At 40.6% G+C, this 27,859-nt stretch overlaps 1 protein-coding gene across 1 annotated transcript; it reads left to right on the forward strand.

Moving 5' to 3' along the window:
• Window positions 1-2,139: 2,139 nt before the first annotated feature.
• SPTSSA (serine palmitoyltransferase small subunit A) lies at window positions 2,140-6,784 on the forward strand. Its single transcript, XM_083863632.1, has 2 exons — window positions 2,140-2,296; window positions 4,943-6,784. Exons 1-2 carry the CDS (start codon window positions 2,194-2,196, stop codon window positions 5,044-5,046), a joined length of 207 nt encoding a protein of 68 aa, XP_083719758.1. The 5' UTR covers window positions 2,140-2,193; the 3' UTR covers window positions 5,047-6,784.
• The last annotated feature ends 21,075 nt before the right edge of the window (window positions 6,785-27,859 follow it).

Here is a 27,859-nt window from a genome sequence, read left to right on the forward strand (position 1 = left end):
GAGATGCCGCTGCTGAACACATGGGTGGTCAGTATGATGTGCCTTCCTCTGCATGTGAAATCTACAAACAAAATGGAGCTCTACTGGTTCTAAGGCGTGGGATATGCGTGAGACAAGATTTCAATCTCATCTTTGCTGCCTACGTTCAGACTCATTAGTGAAGTATCTAACTTGCAGTATCAGATAGCTGTGGGTTCATGTGAAGTGGGACAAATTCTTACTGTGTGCCAGGAGCCAAGAGGCGTACACAGGAAATTTTGAATGTATGAAGAAATGTTTCTTGGTAGAAGTGTGGAGGAACACATGTAATAGGCATAATGGTCTGTGCTCTAGAACATGCTGGGCTCAATTTACCTCCCTTCACATTCCAGGTGAAACACAAAGGCTCTCTGTAGTGTCAGGTTAACGATGTTTGCATTAACCTGCTGGAAACGTGAGCACGTGAGAATGCAGTTCAAGAGCTCAAGTGTCAATGCAGGTGGGATCAGGAAAAACAATTACATGATGACAGTCCCTAAGTGGGTGTAGAATGGAGCTGGTGAAGGAGGGCAAACTGTACAGAGGAATAATGTCCATTTCCATAAGGGGCTAACTAGCAAAAAACCTCTCATGAGTATGCACCATACCAAAAAAGTGTTAAGGGGCCACCTGCCTGGTGGGTTAGGAGATTTTGAAGCTGGTATGCCTCTAGGTATTACCTTTCCTTTCATCCCAGGTCCTTTCTTGCTGCTACATTTTGCTTGCCTTACCGTAACTTGAATTGCACAGTGTCTTGTTAGGAATCATAGGAACAGAGGAGACTGGACCTGTTCCACATTGACACTGTTCCTGCAGCTTTGAATGGGAGTAATGCTTTAGCTGTGCATACCTCACTTGTCCTTGAACTTTGGACAGAAAGGCACTTTTCATGATTACTGCTGTTTACTCAAACAGCAGCACCAACACAGGACTCCTCCAGCAGCAGTTGCAACAAGCAACAGAGACTTGGATAGTGGCAACAGCTCCCATAGGCAGTTATGTCAGGGTATTAATTGTGTGAATGCTCTCGTTTTTCCTTGTGTTCAAATAAATCTGCATAGGTAAGGTGTGTCTAAATGTCTTCAGGGTGAATCAAATCCCGTTTCAAATTCCTGCCACACAAAATAGTACAGTCTTAAGGTTTTTTTGCTAGCTGCTTTTCTTTATCAGTTATCTCCTGTCCTGTAGTTGTATTTTGCAGCTGCATAAGTAACTCAAATGTGCATTCTCCTGTGGGTTGTATTTCCTTATTTTTCATTGTATAAATAGCCCAGGTAAAGGTAGAGGTGGGATGGCTACAAGGACAGAATCACATTGCTCAGTGACATAATTGCAAATTGATTTACTAAGCAGAGTAAGTATAGTGGGTCAATTCCAGTTTCTAATCTACGCTGTGCACACTTGGAATGCATGGTCTGGACTAATGGCCTGGAAGTCGCAACACATGCTCTGCTCATTTAGGGTGCCCGATGATTTTGTACATCCCCTTCTAGCAGGCTTTCAACAAGGGCTTTCTACAGTGCCAGCACAAACTGCCAAGGGCTTTCCTAATCAGGTTCTGGGAATTTGTCTTGGCCAAAGGGAAGCCAGGGCAGGGCAGGAGTGTCCCACACCCTCTGGTTTCTGCCTTTGGGTAGTGCAACGTTAGAACAGTCACAGTAAACAGCTGATTCATCACCTCTTGGTTTTTTTCTATTCATATGGATTAATCTCGCCACAGCTGGCCCATCTTAAGGTCGCATTTATCTAAGCCCCGTTTTTGGGTGGGCTTTACCCTCTGACAACCGAACGAAGCTGAAGACTAGTGCAGATCATTTTTAACACGTCTCTCTTAGGCCCTGCCACGCACAGGCTTTGGCTCTTTTCTGATTCCCAGAACGTCAATTCAGATTAAACAGGATGAGAGAAAGCAGGTTGCAGCAGCAGCTCCTCGGTGTGACTCGGGCCGGGAGGTTACCGGGTTCAGGGGTAAATTAATCAGGTCGGGCCCGGAGTGGGCGTTCAGCGGGAGGGCGGGGAATAGCCGTGTCACCCCGCTGTTCTCCTCGGCTGTGGGAGCGCCCCGGGCCGGCTCCACAGGCCGCGGCGCCTCCCCGGCACAGGGCGGGCCCGGGAGGGCGGTCCCGGCGCGCCGCCCCCGTCTCCGCTCGGCCTGGGCCCGGCGCGGGGAGCGCCATGGCGCTGGGCTCGGCCTGGAAGCAGATGTCGTGGCTGTACTACCAGTACCTGCTGGTCACCGCGCTCTACATGCTGGAGCCCTGGGAGCGCACCGTCTTCAGTATCCTTCTGCCGGTGGGGCCTGGCGGGCGGGGGTGTGTGCGGGGCCGGGGCTGCCCCGAGGCCGCCGGGCGGGGCGGGTGTGGCGGCTCCGCGGGCCCTGCGCGGTGCTCGGGCGGTTCCCGGGCCATGGTCGTGCTGAGGGCCGGGCCGGCTGGGCTGGAGGAGACCCGGGCCGGGAGGGGAGCGGGGCCGGGCCGGGGCAGCCGGAGGAGCGGCATCTCCACTCGGGACCGAGGCTTGACCCCTCCTCGCTGGCAGCTCCTCACCCCTCCACACTAACATCCTGCCCGGGCTGGGTGTAATCCTCACTCCGCTGTGTCCCGGCGTCTGGCAGCCTGGTCCGCTCCTCCTCCGGCATAAGTTTATATCTTTGGAGTTACGGTAGTTCTGTCTTTGGCACTGAAATCTCGAGCTTTCTGTTAAGGTTAAGCGTCTTTAGTGATTTCTTTTTATTTTTGCCTAGAGGAGAGTAAATGCGCACGCTGCAAAACCTTGCCAGCCTGGGCTTTCATCTGCTTTGTCACATGGCTTTTATTACACGGGTATTTAATCCTCGAGCTGGCAAGTTTGCTGGGCTGTTTCAGAGCGGGAGAACTTGATAGATGGTCATGTAAAGGCATCTCTATAAAGGTTATTTATAGGTTTGCTTCTTTACCTGGCCCTTTCATAGAGGCAGTGCGTTTTCTTAAGTATTGCTGTGGCATCACAAGTATTTTTCTCTGAAGTGTGACTATTTTGATCTTGACTTTAACTGGTGTCTCAGTACGAGTGACCCTGAGCCATCTTCAGTTAATACTGAGAGACAGAGAGAGAAATTAACATAAAGAAGGGTGTAAGCAGTAGCAAGAAGCTGCTTTTACTGAGATTCTGCTCAGTTTTGTAAAGAAAATCACATTTGTTATGTATAAGTGGTTGCCCAAGTTACAGCGGTGTGATAATTTTTTTTTCCTGTATCAAGTCAGTAGAAATGGAGATTATTGGAAAAGAGAAGTAGTAAGTTTTTATAGACTTACAGACTGTGCACAATTGTTCAGGTAGGGGTTCTTATGTTGTATTCCTTGTTAATGTATCTTCTTCCTTTTATGCCATGCCTGTATCACTGAGGAAACCTAAGTTTTGTTTTCCCTGCAGTTTATTTCCCTGCACAGTATTTTTTTCCTTTTTACCTTGTGCAAAATATTTAAGTAAATAAAAGTGTGTGCATGTTTACTTTCATAAACTATTCGTATTGCAATTGCCACATAACGTACAAATGTAAGGAGTGGCAGAAGCATGGCTTCTGATCTCAGATCAGCAAAGATGTTTTTTGTCCTCAGACTGGATGCTTTGGCTGTAGGTGGGTCGTGTCTGCTGGGTGCTGTGTGGAGGCAGTGCGGACACAGTGGCCTTGGGAACTAATGGTGTGTGCCCGTGCTCTGGTATCAGAAGTGAGCACTGACATGGAAATGTGGATTTATGAGTTGACCTTCATTTTAGTATCTCTTACTGTATAATCCTCTGGGACTATAAATACACCAAGCAGCTCTAATAGGTGCACCTCATACCTCTGCTGTGCCGTGGGCGGGTCGGTGACAGAGCGCTTGTCCTGTCTGTGCTGTGGAGACTTGATTTCAGGAGAGCGCAGAGCACGCACGGCTCCTCTGGTTTCACCTGTGGAAACTGAGTACTGCTGCCTGGCCTTATCACGCTTGTTAATCTGCAGTGTGTTTTACAGTGTTTCGGGCTAAGTTTACTGAATCTCTGCAGGTAGTTGGGTGGAATTAACAGCTTTTTATTAGTTTTGTGTACTTTTGAATTTCTGAAATCTTAAGCTTTCTGAACCCATAATCTTTTGGTAATCTGATGCCAGAATTTGTTTAGATACAGCTTCAAAAGCTCTAGAGCTTGACAAAAGTCCAATTGTATGTGTACTTTATAAGCTATTGTCTCAGTTTTCTATATAAGTTTTACAAATGTTTCCTGTTAGAAACTCGGCTAATAAAGTGGTCATCTGCAGATTTTTTAGCCGATAGCTTCACATGAAGTTTATTTTGCAGTGTAATCTCCTGTAGTAAAGTACTAATAAGTGTGTTTATTTGAGTACACACCTTGACTCAAAGCTATGCTGATGTTCTGAGACTTTGCGAGTGAAATAGTTAGAAAACATTTAATTCTGTTTGCTTGAAAAGGAGGTCATCCACAAGTAAGAACGGTGTTATTCAGTAAAGCTGCTCAAATTACTATAGTTTTGTTTCAGTTCGGATTTTTGGGGTGGCTGACTTCTTTCTGCTTGGCCGAATGGGGCTGGCTTTTGCAAGACTTGCTCAACATCTGAGAAGATGAACATGAAAACATCTCTTTTCTCAGTGCCCATTTTCTGTTCTGCATCACACTTCCCATGCTCTGGCCTGTCCTCTTGTGTCACTGCCAAGGCAGTGGATAACTTGCAAGGCATCCTTTGCAGTTCAGCTGATTATTCTACTGACATTCTGGTTTTCAGTGTTCAGTAGGTTTTTCTGTGGCTTGTAATTGCTGAATACGGCTGATCATGTCCTTTTCAGAAACGTAATGTTAGAAGATAGTAAACACTGAAGTTTTAATGCTATAGTTTGTGATGTCTTGTGTGGTTTCTATTCAAATGCTTTTTTCCTCAACTGTAATTCAGATTCCATGCTAGTTTCCATTGTTGGAATGGCACTGTACACAGGCTATGTGTTCATGCCTCAGCACATCATGGCAATATTGCACTACTTTGAAATTGTGCAGTGATGAAGAACGTATTTTCAAGAAGTAACTGGGCTTTGAAATCTGGTCTACAAAGAAGAATGAACCTCTTAGTTTTACCGAGATTTCTACTGATGTCCGAAAGACACAATTATGACTCTGAAGACTAGGAAATGAGATATGTAGAGCAGGGACATGAGATGGTCCCCTATGTTGTGTTCATTCCTTTTAATTTTACAAGATATGCCCTTGTATAGTAGTTTTGTCTACTTTAACATTGTGATTGTACTTTGATATCAGTATTTTCTTAACTTTGTGACAGTTTCAATATTGCACTGTGAAAGCTTTTCTTAATTGTAATTTTGAGTAAATCTTAATTGCCTTCTATTTTTAATCAGAAAGTCATCTTATTAAATGGGGCTTAAAGCTTTTGCTATTGTATGGTATGTATTTGCCTGGATATTTCTATTAATGCATTTTGTAAGAAAATACATCTAGATTCATATTAGAGACATGGATATATTCGTTTAATGCTATTTACAAAAGTTAGTTTGTATGACTGAACTCAGGTGTACTGTTTGCTGTCCAGACTTTGTTCAATGGTATATTTGTGCATATCACCTAAATTTGGAATTAGTAATTATCTCAAGTTTCTGTATTCTACCTGTTGGAGGAGGGAGGGGGAGATGAGGCATTGAAGCAGAGTGAAGACTGTGTTCGTTATGTTTGAAGTAGTGCTGTGGTTCTGGGCTCTGTCTGGGTGGAGGGGAAATGGACTTTTCTTTACTGGCATTGGCCCACATATGGCTTTGGGATAGTACTTTAAATCAACCCTGTTTTTCTAGCTACCAATTCACTTTTACAGGATGCTTTATTATGTTCCAATGGCCATGGTTTCTGCTGATTTTCACACAACAGTGTAACTATGTCTAGGTTTTCAAGGGGTTTTTTATTGCTGCTAGTGTTCCAAACATGTTTTCGCTACAAATGACCAAAACATAGGGATTTCAAGGGACTTGAGTTACAACTACAGCAATAAGTAGCTGAATACTTGGCTGAAGTCCTGTCTTTTTTTTAATAGGGATTTTTTTCAGTTTTGTATTCTGAAATGTAAGATGGTAACAACTTAACTTTCCTAAGTGGACAATTTTTGTTGTTGTTGCTTAAAAAATAAAAGTTAAAAAGAAAAGCTTTGATGCAAACTTTCTTGGAGAAGTTAATGTGTTTCCGAGTGCTTCTTGCTTTTCTCAGAACTTTTCAAAAGTGATACTCGACCAAAGAACTGTGATTTTAATGGCCCATTAGTAATTGGTACTGTTACATCTTTTATGCAATGTCAGTTGACATCAGAAATCATAGATGTACAGTATCTATAGAGATATTGTCTTTCAGATTTATTTCATTTTCTCAAATGTGTACTCATGAGAAGAGAGTGTTTTTCCCTGTATTTAAATCTTCATATGTATTTGATTAAAACCCCAATTGTTTTGGGAGTTGAAAACAGTGAGCCTTAAAATTAGATGAACCTGAGCTTTACTGAAGTTGGTAGGAGTCTCCCTCTAATTCAGTGCTTTCACTTCTTAATAAGTGGCTGACAAAACATGGATAGGTTTCTGGGATTATGTTTTTTGTTATTTTTTGTGATGTTTTATCGTGGTTTTATTTAAATGTATCCAGAGTTGTATGTGAGCATTTTAAATGTATAGATGGAGATAATGACAAATTAATGTATTCTTTTTGAAGTAACATAGCATAAATCCAGTCTCTGTGTGGATTAAATTGATACTTGATTGTGATGTTTCTTTGCAAACTACTGCCATGATTGATAACCTTGTTTTCAGCAGTAGATATGTTATTTGTGTGAGGGTGAGAAAATCCCTTCTGTGTGGTGGCATTAGGAATGTTAAGTGTGATTTTTAATTGTGAAATATTTTATAAAAGGCCTTTGATATACTGACTTTTACTAGCTGTCTGCTTTTTGTTGAGAAAAGAGTAACCATTAATTTCCAATTATTTGTGTTATTTTGGCTTGATTGATACCATACTTGAAGTCAATTTGCGAATTTGAGTACAGTGTTTTTCAGTAGTTCTTTTAGTATAAATCAAGAATCTATTATTCTTGGACAGTTCTTTTTAGATTCGGAATACTTTCTTAAATGGAGTAATTTCATTAATAAAATATGATGTGTTTACTGAAGTTTAAACTTCTAGAAGAATGTTTTTGCAGTGTGTCATTTTGTTTAGGTTGAGCTAGTGAAGAAATGGTTCAAGTGGTGATAATTACAAAGCAGAGCTTTCTTTTTTAAAGTAGGGGTATTGGTAAGGATTTAATTAATCATTACATTTGGATAATAATAAATGAATCAGAAAGCTACCAAGTTGTTTCCTCACTGCAGTCTGCTTTATTGTCTATCAGTTGGGGGATCATATCCTCTGTGACAGAGCCATAAACTTCTTCTGTGCAAGCTGGAGGTCCGAGGCAGTTCAAATAGCATTTGGAGGCTGCTGGTCAATTATGTTGTTCAAACATGTTGTTAACAATTGAGGCATTAATAATTTAGATAAAATTGGAACAAAAATTTGTGAGGAATGAGAAAAAAATTACCTGAGAGACCTGCAAGTGTCTGTATGTTAATGTTTTAATAGTAATAGCTGTTGGGGTTTAGATTGTATCATTAGAAACAAGCATTTTAAGATGCATTAGGTGTGTCATATAGTATGACTGATAATTCCAGTTCATGAGGCAGGCAGACTGAGCCAGGGCGACTCACTGTGCTGGAGGCCCTGGGGCTCCCAGAACCAGCTCTGCAGAGGCTCCTTGGCTGCCTCCAGGGCTGGGTACTGTAGAATTATTTATTAAAAACCTTTGCAGAAGGAGCTGCTCTAACCAAAACAGGCATTGTATTGCAGGACCTCAGGCTGGAGCCAGGAACAGATCCAGGTACTGTGTAGTGTATGTATGGCTTGAATCAGTTGTATCTTTTTATATACATATATATGCACAAACTCTGTTTTTTTCAGTATGTGTGTAGATATATATATATATATATATATATATATATATATAAATACTCTTTATTTCTTGTCAAAAATTATTACATAGCAATTAGTTTGGAGACAGAGGCTGTGGGATTTCTTTTTTTGGTTTCTTTCCCATGAAGGAAAACGCCAGAGAATCCTGAAGTGAGACTTCCTTTATGAAATTTTGCAAGAAATATATTTGTATATCCATCAATATTAAAAAGAAATAGGTGTGAAAGGAGCTGTAAAGAGGAATCTTGGGTGGTAGATGGGTATTGTGTTACTGCAGACTGATGCAGCTGGCGTGTAAAGTGTTGCCTTGTTCCATTCAGGTGAAGGAATGAAGAGTGCGTTATAAATGCTGAAGAAGGGGTACTTGCTTTTGACTAACAACAAATAAAGGTTATATTGAGGTGCAAAGACACAACTTGAAGAGATTGGGTACCATGGGCTCTGCACAAAGGTGTGGACAGAGCAGCTATCCTGTAAAATACCATAGCTGTGGACTCTGGAACGGGCACCCCAATAAAAGTTTCCAGTGCCAGAAGTTCCTTGCACTGCTTATTTGGTCATGTTTTCTAGAACTGCTATTGTAGGAAGACAGTTTTTCTACACTTGCTGACATGTTTTCCTGATACCAGTGTGGTGCTTTTGTCCTTTTTTTTTTTTTTTTTCCCCCGACAAAAGAAAACCAAAACCTGTATGTATTGTTTCTCTGTTTGATCTGTTAGGTCAGCCTTAAACAGTAGTCATCACTGAACACAACAGCTGCTGTCTTTTCTGCCTTTTGTTTGTGTAGTGATGACTTAAGAATAAAATCTGGCATCATAGTCCAGAGCTGGATCTGCCCTCTCCTTGTAATGGAGAGAGGTGAATATCTAGGTCTGATCTAGATTCCAGTGTAAAATTTGGGCAGAAATCCCTCTGCTTTTCATAACCTTCAGTGCATCACCACAAGATCCTCAATCCATCTTAACTAGCACTGCATGATGGAATAATAAGAAGTTATGAAGGTATGAAGAACTCTTCCTGAGAGTTTAGCTGGATAAGAGTTGAACAGGCCTTGATGTAAACCTTAGTCAAACAGTGATCCGATTTCTAAAGTAAAAGATCTATCACATTGTTGGAACTAATAGGTGATCAACACTTTACTGATCATGTCTGATATATCTGTTTTTTATTTATGCCTGTATCTGCAGGTAGAATTGTCTCAGCATGTCTTTCATTTTGTGTTCTCTGTAATTTGAAATGGATAACATATCTCAGGCCCAGATTTTATGACAAAAAGAAGATGCACTATATAACCCCCAAAAGAACGTTGGGAAAAAAAAACTGTCATGGCAATGATTGATATTCTTTATCTTTTCTGTGAAAATTGTTTGTGTCTACTGAGGCAGAAAAGTCAAATAGCTATCACATTGGAATTTAAACAAAAAATCTTCAGGCCAAAGTTTTTGTTCCTTTCCTGCCTCTGTAATGATTGGCTGTTGTCCTCTCTTCCTTCAAGATGTTCTTACGGCCCATCTTCAAAAAGAAAGAAATGAATGCTTCAGAACACATTGCTCTGTGTTGCTATTTAATACAGACTGGTAAGGTTACCAAATTCTGGAAGATGTCTTTGAATAATATTCTTGCTGGAATAATAGGATTATCCTATTAGCTCATCTGAGGAGTGATCCAGAGACATGCATGCACTCTGACATTGAATATCTAATTACCATCTAGGTGCTAGACTACTGACAGCTTATTATTTTGCTCATGTTATGTTACCAGCTTAAAGTAAGAATTTTGAGAGAAAGCCTCCTATGCCACATCTCAGGATCTGAGAAATTTATATAGTTAAGTAATGCTTCCTGAATTTTAATCAGAATTAGCAAATAGTTCCCAAACTCAGGATAGAATTAGTGGGTGATTATAAGAAGAGGGATAGGTTTTGTTATTAGACTTGTTTAAAAAAAAAACAACCTTGAAAACCCTTTCTGTGTTGAAGAGTATTTCAGTTGGACAAAAAAGTGCTCAGCTCAGTGTGACTGAGGATAAAATGTACAGTCTGTTGTCTTAGACCACAAACAGGGACCATTGAACTCTTGATTTTCTAATCAAATGGAAAGGTGAACTTCACTGGAAAAGGATCAAGGGGCTACCTGTACCCAGAGAATAAGTGACGACTTCTGTGGGTGTGAGGTTTTCTGGGTCAGGACATAGCTGCAGGGGCTGCCTGCACAATGTGATGATACCTAATGCTGAGATCAGAAGTACCCAGCAGATGGACTTGAGCCACTTCTCTGCATTTCCTTGGAAAGAGAGTTATATTAAGCTATGCTTACATTGAAGAAATTTCAAGTGTTTGTGAAGAATCATGAAGAAGTTGAAGTAAAGCATGGCAGCTTTGGTCTCTGCTTTGTGCTGTGTGGTGTGAGGCATACAGCCTGTAGGTATCTGTATGATATCTTGGGTTTCCATACTGCCTCTGCTCAATGTCATGTGCACATGTGAGCACAAATGTTCTATCCTGTGCCTTTTGAAAAATCTTAAGGCTTGTTCAGAAGAGTGACAAGTGTAGTTCAAGTCTTACTCCTTTCCTGATCTGAGGAGCAGGTGCAATTACAGTGCTTGGTAGTCTCTAATTTGATAGATAGTGACTCATTCCTTTTGAAGCCAATGTATATACATCCCATGATATGCCAATGATATGGATATCTCTACTTGCTGCAAGAAGCAGTCTTGCTGGAAAACCCTCTTTTGTCTGACATTTCAGCAACATTGGAACTCTCCATAAAACTACTGATAAATCCTTTGCATTGTGCATTAGACTGGTTTCAACCATTGTATGCTTTCTTAAATAGTGTCAGGCCTAGACAAGACAGTAGACATGTTGAGGAGACAGGGGTAAGAGAAACAGAAATCCATCCATGTCCATTTTATTTCACCTGCTGAGTTATCAGATGTGTTTTGACATTTGGAGACTGGAGTTACCAAAGGTAAAGCACTGAATTACATTAGCAAAAGAAAACAAGATCTGAGAAGTATCAGTTGTGATACTGTGGTGAGCGTCTGCTCAGACATCTGGCCTGTGAGGGTGGATTCTTTCATTTTTTTTAAGGCTTACTTAATATAAGCAAGGTGCTTGTTAGTGAACTAGGAGACCAAAAAAGAAGTGGAAATAAGTAGGGAGAGGCTACTGTGATGGAGATGTGTAAAAGCATTGCTTAGGCAACCAGATGGCCTTATAAGATTAAGTGACTTGTGGTGTCAGCAAGGGCAGTGGTGGATATTTTCATATGTTGACTTTAGAATGGCTTCTGACACACTCTCCCACAGTGTCTGCATGTGGACCAGAGGAACTATGAGTAACATGAATGGACTGTTTGGTGGTTTGAAGTGGATGGGTCACTGTACTCGGATCAGTTACTCAATCTTAATTTGTAAAGAGGATTACCCTGTAAGGTGATACTGCGCTGATGGTCAGTATTTTCATGCTGACCCTAATTATTAGTTAGTGTTCCTCTATGAGGGAAAGAATTAATATGCTGCAAGATAGAGCCTGGATTCAGAATTTGGCTGGCAGAAACCTAAAGCTGGTTGACAAGGAAATTCTCAGCTTTGCTGAGAGAGATCCTCAGAATTGGTGGTGTGTGCTGAGCATGAGCCAGCAGTGAATCCACAATACAATTATGGCAGCCTGCATGCTAGCCTATGGTAGGAGAATGTGGGCACCAAACTGAGAAAAATTTTTGTCCTCATCATGCTGCTGAAGCAGCTGCTGAAATGCTGTGTCTGATTTTGGGCTCTTTTTTTCCAGAAGGATGGTAAGAAACTATCCAGAAGAGACTATAAAGATAGTTAGGAGGTGGGAACAAGTTTCCTAGGGCAGTTGTGAAACCTTTCACCTTGAAGGTTTTCAAGACTTCTCTGGACAAAGCCATGACTAACGTGATTAGAACTAGAGTTGGCATTAGTCCTGCTTTCAGTGGGAGGCTGGACTAGGTGATCCCAGGAAGCACTTTTGAAAGACCTTCTTTAAAGACCAAGGAAGAAGTCAGGTGAAGGAGTGTGAGAAAAGTATTTACATGGATCATAACAGCAACTGAAGCAGTAGGCGCTAGGAGAATGATACAGAATCCAAAGTGTTAGAAAATCATAGGATGACACACTGAAAGTATAGGGAAGGTGCTGAGATAACAGCGGTGACATGATTCCAATATGATCTTTACAGCAACACTGCATTTCCCTCGATGCTATTTTTAGTCAACAAAACATTGTAAGACTGCAACTAACAGAAGTTTAGTTTCTGCTGTTTTCTGAGCTTGAAATAAAAAAAAAAAAATCAAGAGAGGCATCTACTGCCATATTTTGCAAGTATACTTCCTATAAAATTGAACAGCTTGCAAGCTGAGCAGTTTTTTACCCTCTCATGAGTTCTGTTTTCAGAACAGGTGTCTCATGGACTTGCCCTGTACTTTGTTATTTTTGCCTTGGAATATGTGTCCTGAGTTGTCTTCTGGGCTTAAACATTGATTCATTCTTACTCACATTTGAGGACTTTTATATTTGTGACTTAACATGTCATAGTCTTGAATGACTCTGCTGTTAAGAAATCAAAATATTTCCTTTCATTTTCTGTAAAGTATTGTTTCTGGAAGAGAACAAAAAGAAGAATCTAATTCCCACTCATTCAGTTTGAAGCTGTTCTGCTTGGAACTTGAAAATAGCTTATTTTTGGGAGCTCGTTCTTCTCATGAAAGGCCCAAAACTGTAAACCGAGGAAAACAAACTTGTTTTTGCAGTAAGTATTTATGGAATAATTTTTTCTTTCCTTTTGGTTATTATTAAAAAATCACTGTTAATGTTCTTTTGTGAATTCCTGAATGATATGTCGTTAAGAATTGTTAAAAATGAATGTTCCGTTGTCTCCTGGCCCTGGATCTTTCTTAGGAAGAAAAAAAGCACCTTGTGAAGAATTTTTTTATTGTAGGGATCAGAACACACTAAAAATGCCACCTAGATGCCTTCTGTCAGAGAGTAGTCCTTTATTTTTTGGCCTTTTGTGGTAGATGAAAAGAGAGAGCTTTTTTCCTGGCTAGAGCTGATTTTTAGTTTCCTTGGACTATAAGGTCTCTGAGATCTTGGTAAACATGAAGATCCCTGTGTAAGGAATAAGAGCTTGACTCAGCCAATATATTAAGCAACAATTAATTTATTAATTCAAATGATAAAATATGAGCAAAGCAGTGCACTGGGTGCAGTGGGGGTTTCCCCTCCAGCTGCACGCCGAATGCTGATTTTTGCTGGTATTTATTGAGCATCTTCATAAAGCACTTCTCAGCAGTTTTTTTTTTTTTTTTTGTGTGGTTTTCTCCTAGTTTCTATTTGTGACATCCAATTTCTATACCCCATTGTGATTGGTTCCTATAGGTGGCATCATATTTCTATACCCTAAGGTTGTAAATTAGTGATGGTGATTTCCAGTTTCTTTTTCTGCAATCATACGTCAGTGATGGTGAGGCCCAGCTTCTTTACATCTGTAATGGTGAGGTCCAGTTTTCCTTTCCAGGATTGTAAATTAGTGAGGGTGATGTCTAGCTTCTCTTACCAGGATCATGCATCTGTGATGATGGGGTCCAGTTTTCCTTTCCAGGATCCTCAATTTTTTTAGCTTAAGATAAGCTCACTTTCTTCTTTTATTTAGGTGATTACCATTCCTTTTATATTCTAAAGCTGTAGTTCAAAACCTCTTATTACAAAGCAGCTCAGTGCTTATAATAATTTTATTTCAAAACAAATAATATAACTTATGCATTCTTCTATCCTACATGCTAAAGGCCTATAAAAAAACCCCAAAACATAAAACTGATATTGTGAAAACTTTAAAACTCACATTATTCACTTATAAGCGTGCAAAATATTTGTCTAAAAAGCCTCTTTCCATGCTTTTTCTGTTTGTTTATTAAAATTCATTTTTATGACTGTCCTGTGGCCTCATTCCACACATTTCACAACAACTACACAGGCCATCTTTTGGTTTTTTTACCTGACATGAAACACAGCCCCACATTTCACACCTGTAACTTAAATTCCTCTTGTCTTTATGTCCAGTCTAATGGGTACAGGATGTGGTTACTCTTTCTAGCTGAAGGTAATGTCAGCTTTAACTTAGGTAGCTAAAAAAAAAGTAGTGTGGTCACTCACCTGGGGGAAACCCAGCTTCAAGTCATTGCTTTCACATCCAAATAAATCTAGGAGAGTATCAGGGAGACTGTAGCATCCTTCTTAGCATGTGTCCAGTCTAGGTATCCCTTGACCATGCTGTGTGTTTGCCCTCAAGTACATTAGCTTAGAGTTTTTCTTTACATCTTGATTGAAGATTTCACTCTGGGAATGAGACAGATTTTGCATTGACAACTCAATTGATATACCTCAGGCACCTTCACCTGATCCCTGCAATTCCCCTGGCCACAACTCTAAATTCAGTGACTTGTTTTGAATGACAGCAGTCAAGGAATTGGGGCTCACCTCTACAGTGTGGAGTGAAGCTTGTGAAAATAGTCCCTGTTCTCCGTTTAATTAGCCTGTTTGTCATACCATCTTGATGTACTGGTATAACAAGCCAGGATGTCAAGTGGATTAAAAACATCAAACTGCTATGCTTCTAAATGAGCTGTAAGTCTAAGGTTTCTAGTCAAAACAACCTTCTCCCAAAGCCATCAGCAAATGACAACCCTGCGAGAATTGCTCTTTAGCAAGGATGCTGTCAAGTGAGCCATGGGGTTTACACTAGTGAAAAGGAAATGGCACCTGTCTGTCTGCAAGTGGCTGATTCCCCAGCTGCTCCCAGTTGTGTGATTTTGCAGAGCTCTGTTCCAATTAGAGATTCATTTTGGGGACTGCTAGCCCAGCAACATGAAGTGCATGGTTTTGAAGAGAAGGAATTTTCATGATCAGTGGGGATCTTCTGTAGTTTTGGAAGGTCAAAAGTGGTCTGCTTGTTCTTGTCCCTATGTGCCTTTTCAGGATGCTCTTTGTATGTGTCATATGCTTGTACAAACAAAGAAACAAACCAGGTAATCTCTAGTGGGGTGGGGCTACTACCCTTCCAGTTATAACGATTTTCCTTGTTTCTAACCATAATCCTGCTTTTCTTTAAGCCTGTCCTACCATGTGCAAAGATGTGTGATTGTTCTTTTGCAACAAGTCTTTATATACTTCAAGGCAGGAGGGATAAAGGAGGGAATTAATAATCTTCCATACACTGCCTCAAGTATTTTCTGAAACTGGATGTCACCTCATCCGAGGCCTTATCAGTGCCAACTGAAATAGACAAATTGTATCCTGAAACCCAGGTGAAATAAATCTGTTCATACAATGTTTCTCTTTTCATGATAGTGTTATATTGTCTTGCCTTTTGCTTGGTACCCACTGCCTTCCTCTCTCCTAAGAGCTGCTACCTTGACAGCCATTTCCTGTTCCAATGTCATTAAATTGGGGGTTATTATGAAAACACAGTGTTTGACATAAGTTCCTGCTTGGTTTGTGACCTTTTTCCTTGTCCCAACTGCTTTACACTTTGTTTCTATTGAATTCTGTTTGCCATCCAGTATACTTGCAACTCTCCCTGCTTTCTCATGTGCAGACTTAATAAGGTTGTTTATTCCAAATTCCAAATATTCCAAATTATTAGTGAAAGCACTGAATGAAGCACTGAAGTGGTGCAGTTACACATGAAATATCCACCTCAATGCATTTTCTTTTTTTTGAAAGAGAACCTTAGGAGTAGTGTCTGATGACTTCTGGAGGCATCCTATGGTGGTTTGATCTATTTTTGGTTTTTTCAGCTTACTTAGAAGTTTGTCATACTGGGTAATGTCAAAGGCCTTTACTGAAATTGAGCTTTGACATTGATTTCTTCTTCCCTATCCACAATGCCTGTTGGTCTGTTGTGGAAGGAAATTAGATTGGTTTGGTATGATTTGTTCCCTACCATTCATCTGGTTTAGTAACCTTTGGTGGGTTTACAGATGGTGTGATTTATTCTGGTAGTTTTCTGATAATTGAACATGACAGGTTTTTAATTTCCAACTCCTCTTTTTTTCTCCCCTTGTTAGAGATGTGCTGTAGATCTTCTGCCTTTTAGAAACTGCCTATGGATTCTTCAGGATGACTACTGACTTCCTCTAGGATTTTTGGTGTTTGTTTTTTTGGTGTGTGTTTTTCTGTTTGTTTGTGTTTATGGGGTTTTTTATTATTATTATCCTAGAACAGAAAACATCATATGAAACCAATATTTTCATATTTACCAATATGAAAAAAGATGGCCAAGTTATCATAACCTATTATTCTTACTGGGGATTTTGGGTTAAAATTTCAAGCAATCTGTGAATCTTCTTTCATTTTATTACTTTATTTTAAAGAATTTTTCTTGGAATTATTTAAGCAGCAGTGTCATATTTAATCTTTTACCTTTTTTTGGTTTTGATATAAATTCTGTTAACGATCTGCATAGTGATGATGTTTCTAGTGAAGGCTCTTCTGTGATGATATTAAGTGTTGTGGACTTGTGTCATTTTTAAATATTTTTCTTTTTTGAATTCCTAAGCTCAATTTCCTATTTTTCTAGTTGCCAAAGTGTATATGTTAATGTTCCTTCTTAGCTGCATCTCACTTTGTATTACCATTCCTATTTTGTATCTAGGCTCTCTTACTATTCTTTTACATTCATCTTTAATAGTAAGACCTAGATTGTTTTCTGTATACTTACCTTTTTTTATATCTGAGGTGAATAAAGAGCTTTTATGCAATTTCTTTGAGGAACAGGCACCCTAATTCCTCCTTTATTTATTATTATTTTATTTCCTAAATACAGAATGAGTTTTTAACAGGCATCTTTCTTTAAATTTACCTTGTATTGAAGGTAATTTTCTTAATCCCTTTTACTCAGTCTTCAGAAGGATCAGTCAGTCTGTCATTCCTTGGTTGCCGTCACCTTTGCTTTCCCAGGTGATCCCTTGTTACATGTTGGCACCGAGACAAGGCTTCCTCCCCTTCCTGTACTTTCCATATCAGTGAGGATTTTTGTTATCACCATCCACAGGGCTGTGTCCTGCTGTGCTCCTCTCCCACGGTGATATGGCTGGTTCTCCATTCTCTGAAATGGAGAGCACAGCTTTGTGTACTGAAGCTGGGAAAATCATCAGTATATTGTCATCAAAACTTGAAAACCCAACAAATTCCACAGAAACCCTGGGTGGTGTTCTGATGCTCACGCTGCAAGGAGACAGGGCCTCTGGTTGTCTTGAGCCAATGCTCTTGTTTCTCTTTTTCTGCCCAGTTTCCGAGGTGTGTTCAGATAGAGCAGGGCTTAGGTAACTCTGCTGTTAGGGTAGCAAGTAGCTTGGCCAAAAGGCTGAGGAACCCCAGCCCTGTTCAAGTCCGTGGGATTGGTATTTAATCTTGGTGAGTCTGGACTGTTTGGAGATACCGTGTTACCTTGCTGTATTGAATGCTGAGTGCAGTGTATTTAGCACTTATTTATTCTCCATTTGTAAATGGTTACTTAAAACTCAAACCTTCAGCCAACTAAATCCATTGAAGTGAAGCTGAATATTTGTGAGAAATAAGTGAAAGTCTATTCTCAAAGCATTAACACTATAATTTCCTTGCATTCATTGTAAATGCTTCTGTAAAGTGAAGGTAACACTGGTGAAAGGTGCCAGTTTGAGCGCTTTAAAGCTGGAGATCTCTATCCTTCGGGCAAATCAACTGGGAACTTCTTGGCTTAACAGTTCAGCTCTGCACAGGGCTAATAGCCTGAGCTGACTACAGTATAGCAAATAGTTCAGTCTGTGGCAGCACAGAGCAGTTCCATGAGATTTTTTGCATTATTTCTTATAGATAGGCACACTGAACTTCAGTGAAGAATAAAATTAAAATATGCTTTCTGGTGAGAGTCTGATTTGCTGTACTTCATAAAGAGTATATCTCTGGCAAACTGCCTAAAAAGCTTCTCTCAGTTTGGATTGCACTTCAGGTTGTGCTTAGGGAGTTGTGTGGAAAAGGTTTCTTGCCTTCCTTGGGATGGTGTTCAAGTAGGGCTTGCTTCCATAAGCCTTGTGATACTGCTTGAGACCTCTCAAAGTCATGAAACTCCACCTTATCCTACTTAATGCTTTACCCTTACTTGGGCATTTATTGCACTGCCACCTCCATGCGCCACTGGTGATGTTGCTACCCATGTGCACCCTGCAGCACGTCCCAAATGTGAGGGGTGGGACTGGGCTGTACCCTGGAAAACTGGGGATGAAGATTCCTACTGCTCATCTTCTGCACATTGATTTCCACTAGTTTTAACACAGAGCTTGGCAGCAGCTGAGAAAATAGAAGGTAATCAGGGTTAACTGAGAAGAAAAAAAATCAGATTTTTAATTCCTGCAGACCTATAGTGGTGCTAAACACAATCTCTTTTGACATAATGAAGGGCCAAAGATTGGGTAATCCAAATTAATTCCATACCTTTTTCTCTGCTTCTGGTCAGGTAATAGGATGATTCAACCCTGATCTGAAGTATGGGCTGTTTTATGTGATACGATATTGAAAAACTGATGATAATCTGAAAGATGGGATTACCTGGTATTGAACGTTTCTGTCTTCCTGAATGGAAGCTCATAGTTATGACAGTAACACTAGAAATTATTTCAAGATTTTGGTCATTGAATACTCTTTTCATTTTGAGCCACTATATATATGTATACCATTGATAATTGCAACGATTATCTGTGTCTGAGATCAACAGTTCCTGTTCACAAAGTGTTTCTGAGGGGAGATGGAGCCTTCCAGAAGGCAATACTGAATCCTTTTTCACAGAAGTCCCTTCTGAAGGCCATGACCAATGGGTAGCTGAGGAAATTGGTTAACTGGCTGTGCTGAGTTAGAGCCAACACGGTGCTGGCCAGTTTCTGCTGAAGCGTTTGTGGATTGTTCACAGTGGTCTGACTTGTGCTGGGAACAGAAGGGACTGACTTTCTGTTTTATATTGACTTATCCCAAACTCGGTGTCTATTTTGTTTTTCACTATGGTAATTTTTGCATTCTGTGATCATAGTATTTCTATGCTGTATTCTACCATATACACATTTGCTGCCACATGCTGGCTGTCTTAGGTCTCTTCTTATGCACAAGAAGCTGAAATAATCTTTTTTCCAGGATCTTCTTAGCCACCACCACCTTGCTGTTCCTGGCAAGCCTCAAGTCCTTTTTTGTTTTCTGGAATTGGCTTCAGAGAATCTTTGGGGACTGTGGAGCATGGGGTTGGTGACTGTGCCAGCACTGCAGGTGAGAACTGATGGGGCTCAGAGCCAGACCTGTTGTGATGTGTTTCTGAGACCTTTGAAGGGTGGGAGATGTTTTACATAACAGGAAGATGACTTAAAGTTCTTTTTATTATGGTACTATGTTTTTGTGGTCAAGCTCGAGCAAGTAGGCAGTAACAAGGACCTAGGTGACGAAACAAATGTGTGGAAGTGTGTAGCATTGCTTGGTAAGGAAGGGTATTGATGTCAGGAGTAGATATCCAGGCTTCTGGACTGTAAGTTCAGGCAGATGGTATTTGTACACTGCCTTGAACTGTGCTTTTATCACAGTCAGCGAAACCTCAGCAGGAGAATATGGAGCCCAGTAAAGGTCTGTGCTCTGAGGATGGTGGCCCCGAGTGAGGATGGCCTGTGCCCACAAATGCACTCAGCTTTAGAGCAGTGCCAGAAGCACATGCTGTGTGTGTTTTAATCTTTGTGATACACAGAGACCAGAAAGGTTATGATTATTTTATGGCTTATGAGTTTAATGAAAGCTTTGATAAACCTGGTCCTTTTTATCCTCACTTAAAGCTGACTTTAAGTCATTTTTTGTTTGAAAAGCAGATCTGAATTGAAAACCTGTTACAGGGGAACGAACCTGTACTTTTAGGTGGTTTATGTTTCAAGTCAAATCTGGACGTAGCTGCAGTGCTTAAATGGTAGGTCCGAAACTAAGTTAAACATGGTATTCTTTCACATCTTTCTCCTTTTCTTGACCTGCCATGCATAAAAGGGAGACACGAGAATGACTATGCCTAGGCACAGCACAGAAGAAAACACTCTGATCTCATCACCATCTCCATTTTGCAAATACATCCAGAGCACAGTAGTGACAAACTCCTATTTATCTTGTTCCTAATTCCCCTTTGAAATGTGTTACATGCCAAAGTTTATCTGGAGTCTCCAGTGCCTCATTTTAAGTCCAAACAGACATTAATTAGAGACATTAAGCTCTCTGCTGCTCCTAAGCTTTTCATGCATCACAGCTGGAGTTTGTTTGTATTGCAACTCAGTGCTGAACAAGGCACACTCAAGTGCAGGCTCTGCGCAGGCAAAATCTTTAATAAACAAACTGAGGTTTAGCCTGTTCATTATTAAAAAAAAAAAAAAAAAAAAAAAAAAAAAAAAAAAAGGAGGGGAGGTGAAGTCTTTTCAGTCTTGAAATCCTGCAGGTTTTTTGTTTGTTTGTTTGAGTTTTGTTGTTTTTAATTTAGTGATGTTTTGGAGACAGAATTCCTATTTTTATGAAGATGAAAGTTGGCAAGACTGCTCTTTCTGTTGTTCTTCTGCTTATGTTTTGCTGTTGGCCCTCTCCCCTCTTTGCTCACTGTTTTCACTTTCAGTTTCCATGCTATTTTAAATTTGTGCTCTTTCTGATTGTATTGAAAGTCCATTTCCTAATTCATCCCATTTTCTAAGTTCTTGACTGGTTATATTTTTCCTTGTTTTAAGGCTATTGAGACAAGGATAGTAAATCTGGATATCATCTCCATATTTATTACCCTGCTGTTCTGGTTTTATTTGGTCTGATTTTTAGCATTCCCTGCAACAAATAAAGCCTTTTTTAAAAAGACTTTTAGCTTTCTCAACGTTTTGATTTACACTTGTGTTATGTTTGTAGCTGTAGATATTTTTGTTAGGAAAGAGCTGTGGACTGCTAGTTACAGATTATTTAGGAGCTCCCCTGGTGAGCCAAGCCATATGTTGTTTTGGCTTGGTCTGCCATAAAATTACTCCTGATAATTACTTAGTACCTTCTCCCAGCCACAGCTTCCAGATATTAACAGAGGTCTAATTAATATTAATTGATATTAGTAATTATAATTAATAATTGTGAGGGGAATTTGAATTAATAATTGGGAATTGTCAGGGAAGGCTTGTACAACCAGGTTGCTGGCTAATTTTATCAGAAGCATTTGGTATGGGGAAGGAACAAATACCTGCTTTTGTAGTTAACAAAAGTCCATATAATTCTTGCCTGCATGGTGAAATGTGGCAGAAGTAGGTGGTTTTACAGTGTCAGATGTGTTTGCTGGCCACCAACAATGCGGGTCTGGCCTGGGTATGCTGCTAACCACACCTCTAATTGCAGTGTGGTTTTATGTCTACTCTGGAAGGTATTTTACCTGACTGCTTGATCTGAAGCATTTCAGCTTCTCTCCACATTATTTATTGCAGACGGGACCAGTGTGTGATGCTGTTCCAGCCTGTGCTTTGGTGCTGAGGTGACCTTGAGCAGACTGGCCAGTGCAGTCCCCTTTAATTACCTTTTTTCAGACAGCATAATGATCGGCTTGCTAAGGGTCAGAGTTAGTCTGATGTAAGGGGGAGGCAACTCTCACTTCTCAGCACATTTGTGGGTTTTTAAGTCAATAAGAGGTTTGTTTTGATGAACAGACAAAAAGAGCAAGGCAACGTTAGGATAGCAAAATCTGAGTTCCACAGAAAAAATTATGCTGGCCATGGCTTTGGTCATGTCCCATCCAAGTGCAGGACCAGCTGTGCAGATCAGCAGCATCTGTGTTGAACTAGATTCCTGTCTAACCTGAGACATCACCAGTGCTGGTAATTTAGTAACATTCCTGCTCCGTGTATTCCCCTGCATAGGGGAATGTGCATTTATTATATTGATGAGTAGTTATTGATTAACAACGTTAGTGATTCCACTGTCACCTCCTCTTGGATTTTGTGATGGACATGGAGCAGGTAAGCAGATGTGGGTGGTGCTGTGCCTGGGCAGTTCTTGTCTCTCGTAGGTGCACCCTGCAATCCCCAGGCATGGGTGCTGATGCTGCATGCAGGTGGCCTGACTGTGGTGCTCATAGCTGTCAGCACTGAAAAGAGGAGGTTGAATCTGCACTGGCCCATGATTTTAGATGCTTATTGCTTTCTGAATGTAATATTGAGGGATGGTCAGCTCAGTAATGATGAACCTTGCAGCCTGTCATGGAGCTTATGTTCTGGATGCAGATAGACAATATGTACAAACACTTGTTCCTTGTCAGCATAATAGCAATAATGGGATTACAATGTCAGCAATGCTAATTGAAATTAAAACAAAGCCAGGTGTACAAAATACAGGGCAATAATCAAGAGCCAATTAAGCTTCATTATAAACTGTCAATGAATTTAGCTGCAAATTATTCAAAACCTTAAACTATGTGATAGTGGGATTAGTTTGTTTGCATTAGTATATCACTGCATGTATCAGGCTGATATGAATAGACTAGTTTTGTCTGAAAAAACAAGCAGCACTTTCCTAGATTTGTCTTTGGTTGTTGATTTGTACCTCTTGAATGAGACCCACCATTTTTTCAAATGGTTGAAAAGTATGTATCACTTCCTTGTCAATTTCTCACACTGCCTAATTTTTGCTTTGATTAGATTGTTTATATTCGGACTATTGCCCATTTCTACGTTGTACTAGGTGTATAGGAATATTAAAAGGGAGACAGTAATTTACAAACTCTAAATGAGATTTATCTCATATACAACTCGAGACTTGAAATATACTGCTGCTGTGGGATACTGAGTTTCTGACAGTTCTTGCTCTTTCCTGTTTATATAAATTGTCACCTTTCTGGTCCAGGTGCTAATTCAGTCACCTGAAACAGTGCTACAGGACAGACCCATCTAAATGACAGTGGAAATGCTTAATACCAGTGTTTCAAGTTTAGCAGCATCATTCTTCTGTCTCAGTCTCACTGACAATTCATAGGGATTCAAACCTTTCAAAACAGAGAAAGGATGACACCTGTGACTCATGTCCAGTGTATCTTGACATTTACCCTTGTAAGGAGATTTTTGTGACTCATTTGAGAATAGCTTGAGTTGCCTGATGTGCAATCACTGTACCTCTGAGAGTGAACCTTATCCTTCTCAAAATAGGTTTCTATACAAACTGTTCTGTGAGAAGTGCCTCAGTGCTTGGATGACTCAACAATGAAAATGGCAGTGTGGCAGCTCAACAGTAAGTGCCATAAATACTGAAAGTCTCTCTGCTGATGTTCTGCCTCATGTTATTGCCAGGAAAGAGCTCCCTTGATAAAACTCCAGGAGACACCAGAACCATTACTTCTCAAAAATACATGAGAGGCAGCTGCTCACCAATAGATTTATCTAGATCACAAGACTTGTCATTTCTTCAGAGTATCAACATGTCACAGTAAGCAAAATAAGAACTCATTTCTCCAAAGATATGCCACGAACAGAAGAGCTGACCCTTAAATGAGCACCTCTTACACTGAAGGTCAGCCTTGTGTGCATAAGTCATACAAGAGGTGAAACCTCTTCCTTATGTTGACATGGGACACTTTTTCTCATTACAGCAAAATGAATCTGTTATGATGAAGCAGCATTGGTGCTAGGCAGTTATTTGGGCTGCGTGGTTATTGCAACCATATAATGCTGTTTTTGCCTTGTTCAAATCCTCTAGTTCTGTTTCCCCCTCCTCTCCTAAATATGTTTGATCTGACCTCAGGCTTCTGCTCATTACAGCCTTCTAGCCTTCTGTCTCTTTGCTTATGAATCAAGTTCCCTCACAAATATCTGCAGTTTTAATGCTGTGATGGTAGCAATCCTGACATGTTGTTATAGCAACAGTGCATACTGTATATCACAGAATATCCCACCTTATAGCACTGAAATGAAATATTTTGTGTTCTGTCAGGTACACAGAATCAATGGTATTTAAAAGGATATGTTGTAGCACCCATCTCCTTTCATAGATAACAGCTCAATTTCTTTGCACTTGCTCTACACCTCCTGGGTTTCTAATCATCCATAACATTTGTCCCAGAAACACTGTCAGTGCTGATGTATCCCTTTTGTAGTGGAGTGAGCAGAGATGTGTGTGTGTGTACGGCAAAGAGCGGCCAATCGATTTTTACAGTGGCAGCAAAGGAGCCACTCTCTCCTGGAATAAATGTGTATCACAAAGTAAATTAATGTTTAGAATTGAAATCAGGTGAGACCACAGGAAAAGTAAGATTATTTCAGGGGAAGATAGGTTTCATGGCCCAGAGTTCACAATGTACTGTGAATTACTGGGATGAAGCAGAAGTGATGGCAGGACCTTCAGTGCTCTGGGGGAGATGATGAGAGGACGTCATACAGGTCCTTCCTGATTCTTCCCTGTCGTATCGTGAGCGACCTGAGGATTTGTTTCTGCTTAAAACCTCTTTTTCCCTTGCAGCTGTCTAAATGTCCTGGCTGTCACTGCCGGCTCTGCTCAGCCCAACACAGCCCTCTGCTGTGAGCGAGTGGGAAGCCTCACAGCTTGGCTTCAGCTCATCTGCATTGAGCCTGCTTTTCAGACACAGTTTTTAGGGATGTTGCCCACTTACTTTTCTTTTTTTACTGCAGACTGCTATATAGTGTTTGCATATTAGTTCAACACTACAAATGTTTCTCTTGGTTTGAAAAAAAAAAAATCCATTGATTCTCTCAAAAATTTCGCAGATAAACGTCCCTGCTTCACCCCACCAAGAACCTCCACAAGGAGACCCTCAGCCCACGCTTGTGCGAGCACATGTAAAGGACAGCTCTTATGTGGGGGCTGTTTTTACATGTTCTATCAAAGTATTCTCAGGGAAAGGAGCTGGATCTGCAAGTGGTGTATTTCCATTTACAGATAAAGTGACATGATTTGCTGCAGTTTCTGGCAGATGACACCTAGTGGCAGTGCGACCTTCTCAATAGTTTTACCATTGACAAGAGGCGGTGCTAATAAGTACGTGAATTTACAAAGCCTTCATTTGCGCCTGCCTCTGCATGTTCACTGTCGATGCCCACTGTGTGTTTATGGGAATTTGTTGTAGCCTGTTTCTTATGATGCCATAAGAAGACACCTCTTTTTCTCTCTAGTGGAAAAATGTAAAAGGATGATGTCTGGATAAGTTAATAGGCTAGAAAGCTTTTGAGTCCTTTGTAAAGTTCGTGGATGAATATTTCCTGCATATGTTCTGCTTTTGCATGCTTGTAACACAGAGATTAGAAATCTGTAGCAAAGCAGGGGATGGGCTAAATGACCTGCAAAGGGTCCCAATCAACCTCAGCACCTCTTTGTGTAAGAGGCATACTGCTAAAATCAACATAAAGTGATGGGGGGAAGGGGGGGTGGGGAGAATCTCATATACACGCAGGGTTGGGGGAGGAGGGTGAAATCAAAAAGGAGTGAAATTTCCCCCCTTTTTTTTGTGTTGCTTACATCGATGTTATTAAACCAACCAATGTGTGCTCCTTGCAGAAATGAGTGCAGAATGGGAGATCCTGTTGTTAGAAAGAAATGAAGGGCTGGTTTCCAGCAAGGCACATACATAATAGTGCTTCCCCTTCTCCTGAACAACACATACTACTGTGCTTTCTTCCCAGTGCCTCTTTGAGGCATACTGAACTCTTCTGTAATTCACTTCAACCTGACATCTTTGAAAGGTCACATCAGCAGCAGGCAGTTGTGTGAAACTGGCAGGTTTTGCATAGGATCAGCAGGGGTGTTTCAGGCTGGGATGAAGAAGTGTTTGTAAGAGTCTGCTTACAAGTTTATGTGGAATTTGTTTGTGTCATTCCAGTGCTAGTAATTTTGCTTTTGCAAACATTGCAATTAAAAAAAAAAAAAAAAAAAGAAAAAGGTGTAAATTTAAAAAAAAGACTGTCACAAAAACTTCAGCGAAGCAGGGGGATATCAAAACCCTGAATTACTTACTACCTGGGTAGTATGTACTTTCCTCATCGTGGGCTTTGTTAGACAGAAGGCTGTAATAGCATGCAGTGTCTTCTCTCTGAATGATGCATGACAGTGTGGTCTGAGCAGCAGTGTGCAGGCTGCATAGGGCTCATGCACACTTTTGCCTGTTCTATCTCTCAGACACTGCCCACAAAGCCAGACTCCTCCTCTGGCACACGGCCAGGCTAGAGCTTCATCTGCTGCCTCTCCCAGTGCAGGTGGTCAGGAGGTAGAAGCTTCCACGTCGTCTGCAAAGTGCTGTTGATGCATTTCCCAGTGGTTGGGTAAATGCTGGAGCGTCTCAGCAGGCTCTGTGAGGCTGTGTCTGAGGGAGGGAGAAGGTGCAATGTTTCGATGGTGCTTGTGGCTGTAGGTGTGAGTCATGAAGACATGTTTGTGTCTGAGAAAGGAGTTGTGGTTACAGGATCATTGCAGGGACAGCCTGGAGCCACCTCTGCAATGAGAGGAACTTGGCAGAGGTAATACTCTGAGTATTCCAGCAGTGTAGCAGAGGTCTCAGAGTAGAAAAAACTAGGTAACCTCAGAGCTGCAAAGATAGTGAAAGTAAGCTGTCAAATGTAAGGTTCCTGGGATCACTTAATTAGTACTAACACATGACTGGTGGCACCTTTGAATTTGCATTGCAGATGGGTTGAAGTCCTGCTCTGTGGATAAGCCCATTCTGTGGATAAGTCCCTTCTGCTTTTCAGCCTGTCCTCTACTTGTGCCTCACGTTGCCTGTCTTCAGGCCTCCTCACTGATCTCAGTGGCACTGTACACTTGTAAAATAGATTCCATTAGCATGATTCATAAACAGACTTTGAAGACTCTAGGGCTTATGAATTATTCTAATCTAAATTAGAACTTGGACTAATCTAAATTAGAACTCCCTCTAAATTTGGGGGAAGTTTGAATTTTGGCTTGAACACTGGTGATGTGGTCTCATTTCTAATCCCATGATTTAGTGGGCTGGGAGTCCTAATTCTGTATCTCTCAAAACTTTGATTTCCTTTGTGTGCCAGGAAATCACTGGATCTATTTGTTTCACAGTCATTCAAGGTGGTCAGTAATAGATGCTTTGGGCAAGATGTGAGAAGCTCTGTAATGGAATGGTTGGCTAAGGCTCTTTTTGACCTTTGATTTAAAAGTTTGGATGTGGAGACTACATAGCTACATAGCTCTTGCTGCTCAGTGTTTTCTTTATTGGAATCAGTGGGACCTTGATGGGTCTGTGGCTCTGCTCGCTCAGCAGTTCATCCCCAGGACGTGCTTTGCTTGTTCTGTTCCTAAATTATTTCTGCAGCCTGCTGTTAAGCATCTAGCATCAGTTTGCTTCAGCAACAATAGACAAAAAATGTCTGAAAGGTAGTTTATAGAGGGAATGAATCTCAGGCATTGTTGCTTTTATTGCACATCTCTGTTCTGCATATGACTTTCAGCATCTTTATTGGTTTGTTATGTGGAGTAAGTTTCTATGTGCATAACCCCTGGGGCTCTTGACCCAATACTTGGACAGAGTTGTCTTGTGCATAACAAGAAAACTAAAGAGAGTAATGATTTATTAGTTGCCCTACCACAATTTCATTTTTTTAATAATTATGATAGGAAATGTCCTGATTCTCTAAAACAAGAACTTGTTTCTGCTTTCCTCCCCAAAAAAATGCAAATCAGCCTCACGCACATTGTAACAGGACAACTGCTTTATAAATAGAGCACGCTAACAGCTGAACAATTTCTGGAAAGATTTAGCAAGTAAGATAAACACAAA

This window comes from Zosterops lateralis (genome assembly GCF_965231275.1).
Source record: "Zosterops lateralis genome assembly, chromosome: 6".
Classification (NCBI taxonomy): Eukaryota; Metazoa; Chordata; class Aves; order Passeriformes; family Zosteropidae; genus Zosterops; species Zosterops lateralis.